Source organism: Mustela nigripes, chromosome 6 (assembly GCF_022355385.1).
Source record: "Mustela nigripes isolate SB6536 chromosome 6, MUSNIG.SB6536, whole genome shotgun sequence".
Taxonomy (NCBI): domain Eukaryota; kingdom Metazoa; phylum Chordata; class Mammalia; order Carnivora; family Mustelidae; genus Mustela; species Mustela nigripes.
In genome coordinates, this window is record NC_081562.1 from 96,305,661 (window position 1) to 96,310,848 (window position 5,188).

The following is a 5,188-nucleotide window of genomic DNA, read 5'->3' on the forward strand; positions in this document are numbered from 1 at the left end:
AAAAAAAAAAAAAAAAAAAAAAGAAAGTAAATATGCCTACTGAAAGAACCCAGAGACACAAAAGTGTACATGTGGTGGGATTCCGTTTCAATAAAGTTTTAAGGGAGATAAAGTGAATCTGTAGTGATAGAACTAAGATCAGTGATGGACTAGGGTAGGGATGGAAACTCATTTGAAATGCAACATGGGAGAACTTCCTATATCTTTATTTTGGTAATGATTAAATGGGTATATATACTTGCAAAAATTTATCAAAATATGCACTTGATATGGGCTCATTTTATTAATGTAAATTAGACCTCAATAAAGTTCATTTAAAAAAAAAGAAAATGCAGGGGGCTTCCTCTGGGTTTGGGACTCCTGGGAAAGAATGAGAAGTCAGGAGCCAGCTGGCGTCCCAGGAGATGGAAGTAAGACCCTCCTGGTGATCGCGCACCCCGATGATGAAGCCATGTTCTTTGCTCCCACTTTGCTAGGCTTGGCCCGCCTGAGGCACTGGCTGTCTTTGCTCTGCTTCTCTGCAGGAAATTACTACAATCAAGGGGAGATGCGTAAGAAAGAACTTTTGCAGAGCTGTGATGTTTTGGGGATTCCACGTTCCAGTATAATGATTATTGACAACAGGGACTTCCCAGATGACCCAGGTGTGCAGTGGGACACAGAGCGTGTGGCTGGCACCCTCCTCCAGCACGTGGAAGCAAATGGCATCAACCTGGTGGTGACATTCGATGCAGGGGGAGTCAGTGGTCACCGAAATCATGTTGCTCTGTATGCAGCTGTGAGGACCCTCCACTCAGAAGGGAAGTTACCTAAAGGGTGCTCGGTGCTCACACTTCAGTCAGTAAATGTGTTGCGCAAGTACATCTCCCTTCTGGACCTGCCCTTTTCTCTGCTTCATACCCGGGATGTCCTCTTCGTGCTCACCAGCAAAGAAGTGGCACAGGCCAAGAGAGCCATGTCCTGCCACCGCAGCCAGCTGCTCTGTTTCCGCCGCCTCTACTTACTCTTCTCCAGGTACATGAGGATCAACTCCCTGCACTTCCTCTGAAGCCTGGAGGGGTCTTCTGGGCTAAGGAACACAGGGAGAAGCAAAGACCAGAATGCCTGGGCCCAGGCCTTGAGCTGGTGGATCAGCCTGAACTGAAGAGAGCCCCATGGGGGGTGCCATCCAGAGCTCTGGGGGTCTGCGCTGAGAAGCTCTAACTAAAGGGGGGACCGTGCAGGCCAATGGGTGGTCCCAACATCAGCTTCTTCCTTTGGGGGAAAGCCCCACGGCAGCCCAAACCAAACCAACCCCAGGATACCAATAGCTACCCTGACAGCTTCTCAAGTTCTTCCGGAAAACGTGCTACATAATGGCACCATGTTGGTCAGGCATCTAGGACAGAGCCTGCTGTGATGATAAATGCTCTGAAAGGTGCTTCCAGATCACTTCTCAGAGGCCATGAGGCAGAATTTTTATGTTGTTTCCAAAGCAGCCTCACCAAGCTCACACACACGAGCAGCCCCGATAGTGAGTGAGTTCAGCCATTATTACTTTGATTCACGTCGTGGCCTCTGTATCAAGTTTGAGTCCCGAGGAAGCTTCTCTACTTAACCTCATAGTCGTTAAACCGACTGGGGCTCCCGAAGGTCAAAGGCCGACCACGATGCCCAGCATTTCCTGCTGAGACTGTTACAAAGTGGGCCTGCCCGGAAGGAGCATCCAGTCAAAGATCTCAGCTCCCAGTCTTTTGAGGGAAGGAGGAAACAGGAAGACAAATCAGGAAGTCTTGTCTGTTGTTGGTTTTTTTTAAATCCTCAACCAAAACTAAACAAAACAAGAAAGCTGATGTCGTAAAATTGTGCTACAGACCAAAGCAATCTGAGGGGTCTGGCTTGGAAACTACTCCCACGGCCCAGCCAACGGTCCAGGCAAGTGGCCCAAGGCTGGGAAGCTTAGGTGTCAAGGGCACAGGCTCCACATACTGGTGGAAGACCAGATTTACCAACAGTGTAATCATGGACAAGGTGTTTAACCTTTGTCTGACTCAGTTGTCTCATGTGCAAAAGGAAGCGTGGTCACGGTACCAACCTCAGAGGAGACTAAGCCTGGTGGGCGCCCAGGAAAGGGTCTGGCGCGCAGTCAGGGCCCAGGAAAGGTGAGTCGCTGGTGTTCGGAGATGCATAAGCAGCCCTACCACAGAGGGACTCGCAGGAGTTGAAGTCCTGACACAAAAAGGACCTTGGTGCACATTGTCCAGGGGTATCCTTTCTGGTCCTTGGCAGAAGGCCTGCACTGCTGTCTCCATAGCAACAGGTTACAGACCTGCTCTCTTCATGCCTCCTATGGGACAAGTGGGACTGAGCCAGAGAACAGGTCCTAAAACAGGAGTCTAAAATGCAAATCTGGTTGTTATCTGTCTACTTAAAATCTGTCAGTGGCTCCTAATAGCCTCCTTAGAAACTGTGAGAAGAAATCAGCCACTGATGCTAGATGGTGGGGGGGTGGGGGCAGAGGACAAGCTGCCTCCTGTCTTGCTTCTGATAAGACAGGCCCTGAGCCAGCTTCTCCAGACTGCAAGTCTCAGTATGTATTAAGAGCTTATAAAGTACCCAAACTCTGGGGTGCCTGGTGTCTCAGTGGGTTAAGGCCTCTGCCTTCAGCTCAGGTCATGATCTCAGGGTCCTCCCACATCAGGGAGCCTACTTCCCCCTCTCTCTCTGCCTGCCTCTTTGCCTACTTGTGATCTCTGTCTGTCAAATAAATAAATAAAATTTAAAAAAAAAATACCCAAACCCCGTGACCTAAGGAAATACTTAAAAAATTAAAATCATACATACAGAAAAAAAAAAGAAAATGCAAATGGCAAAATTTTGAAAATTTTTCAAAAAAAAAAAGATGAGCTACATTCTTAGTTAACATACCGTTGAAACATTTTTCATTGAGCACCTCTTAAAAATAGTATGTTCCTTCTAGTTCTTTTTTTTTTAAAGATTTTGTTTATTTATTTATTTATTCTTTGTTTCATTCTCTTCTGTATCCTCAGAGCCTAAAGCATGCAGGGGCTCACATGTATGTGCTCAATAATATCTGCTGACCAATTGCAAAGAATGCCAACGCAAAATGAGTACACGGTAGTCAGCGAAGAAAGAGGTTGCTGCTGCTGCAGGCCTGGCAGTGGAGTTCAAGTAGAGCAGAGCAATGGTCTTGAACCCAGGCTGCAAATTAATAGTACCTGGAGAGTTTTTAAGTAAAACACTGTTTTACTTAACACCAATCCCGGTCACCAGAGGATTTAATTTAACTGGTCTAGAGTTGGGCCCCGGCATTAACTTTTAAAAGCTCCCCTGGTGGTGTTAATGTGAAGACAGGGAGGAGAACCACTGACAATGGAAGAACAACCCACCCTTTCTTTGTCTTTTGCTGAGGCCATCTCTTCAGTATCTTCACGGGCCAAAAACCATGGCTGAGTTCCTGGCCTTAAAAATCAACACCCCCTGGGGCGCCTGTGTGGCTCAGTCATTAAGCCTCTGCCTTCGGCTCAGGTTATGATCCAGGGTCCTGGGATCCAGCCCCCCCTCAGGATCCCTGCTCAGCAGGGAGCCTGCTTCTCCCTCTCCCACTCTCCCTGCTTGCGTTCCCTCTCTCGCTGTCTCTCTCTCTCTGTCTGTGTCAAATAAATAAAGTCTTAAAAAAAAAATCCAGTCCCCCAAGCAAAGAGCAGGGAAGACTTATGAGGCATTTATATTCGTATCAAATGTCTTTTTGTGCCAGTGTGTGCATCTACAAGTGTAAAAGTGTGTGTCTGTGAGTGTGTGTCTCTGAGAGAGAGAAAGAAGGAGAGAGTGTGTGTGTGCATGCATCTATGTGTTCACCATCCTGAAGTATTTGAAACATGCTTTTGGATTTATTCAGAGAGATCTACAATGTAGTTGGATAGTTTAATAATTTATCTAAGTGCCATGCCACTGGTTTGGTTTGCATGGTAGCATGATTTTTTAAGTCTTGTGAGGAAATAGTCTCCAGAACAACAGTCCTTTCTCTTTCGGCTGGTGCACAGCTATGGAGGTGGTAGAGTGCAGGTTGCAGAGAGTGTGCAAGGATGTCTCTGAGATAACCTCGTGGTCCAGAAGTAAGTGATTGAGAACAAATTTCAGTCTGAGGCTGAGGTGAGAGACCAGGAGTTCAGTGATGGGATAAGGTAGCAAGGGGACAGTCAAGAAGATCAAGGGCATGGATTTGAGAAAAGAGATGAGAAACTGAAGCAAGAGATACTGCAAGTGCTATGATGCGGACAGAATCTCGTCAGTAGCTTCCTGGGGGTATGGACATGACCTCCTGTTGTCACCACCATACCCTACACATCCCATTAAGACAGCATTAAAAAAAAAAAAAAAATAGAGCAGTGAAAGGAGCAAAGCTAAACAAAGCAAAACAAACAAACAAAAATATATCATTTAATTACTTTGTCTACATAGTGCACATATGTTGGGAATTAATTTTTTACTAAACAGACTGTTTAGCCTGACTTTACTCTTTGGTTGAATCAGTCTAGACCATTAGACATTGAAAAAAAAAAAAAGGTTTTACTAAAATGAGCTAAAAAAAACTATTCACATTTTTAAAATGCTAAAATAATTTTAAGTAGGCAATTTACTGCAAGTTAGTAATAACTTTTTAGTAATTTTTAATACAGTTGCATAGAAAAGACTTGAATTTTTACAGCATAAATATTAGCAGATAGTTTTTCACAGTACAAAGAATATACTTTGGTAAATAGAGTATGTCTTCCTCGCAGGGAAAAAGGTACATTTATTGGAGACTGTTCTTACATTGAAAGGCAAGTGATATCTAATATACAAACTGATCATAAAATATAAATGAGATTTACATCAAATATTAGATGAGGATAAACAGGAAGATATGGTAATAGACATTATGATATAGACATTATGAAAATTAAAAAATAAGATTTCAATTATAGCAAAAGAACCAACTGTACTAGTTTAAATATATCTAGCTCTCACTAGTTTTTGACAGCATTTTAAAATGTCATGGAGCACCTGGGTGGCTTAGTCAGTTAAGTGTGTGATCTTGGTTTTGGCTCAGGTCATGATCTCAGTGTCCTGAGATTGATCCCCAAGTCCGGCTCTTTCTCAGTGGGGAATCAGCTTGAGGATTTCTCTCTCCCTCTTCCTGTGCCCC

General features: G+C 44.4%; 1 protein-coding gene across 1 annotated transcript in view; it reads left to right on the plus strand.

Annotated features, from left to right (window-relative positions):
* LOC132020385 (N-acetylglucosaminyl-phosphatidylinositol de-N-acetylase-like) overlaps positions 1 to 1,313 on the plus strand; it is a 25,386-nt gene extending 24,073 nt beyond the window's left edge. The window contains exon 2 of the mRNA XM_059404541.1: positions 327 to 1,313. Coding sequence (XP_059260524.1) covers positions 327 to 1,048 — 722 coding nt within the window. The 3' untranslated portion in view covers positions 1,049 to 1,313. The remainder of the gene's footprint in view (positions 1 to 326) is intronic.
* Positions 1,314 to 5,188: the final 3,875 nt, after the last annotated feature.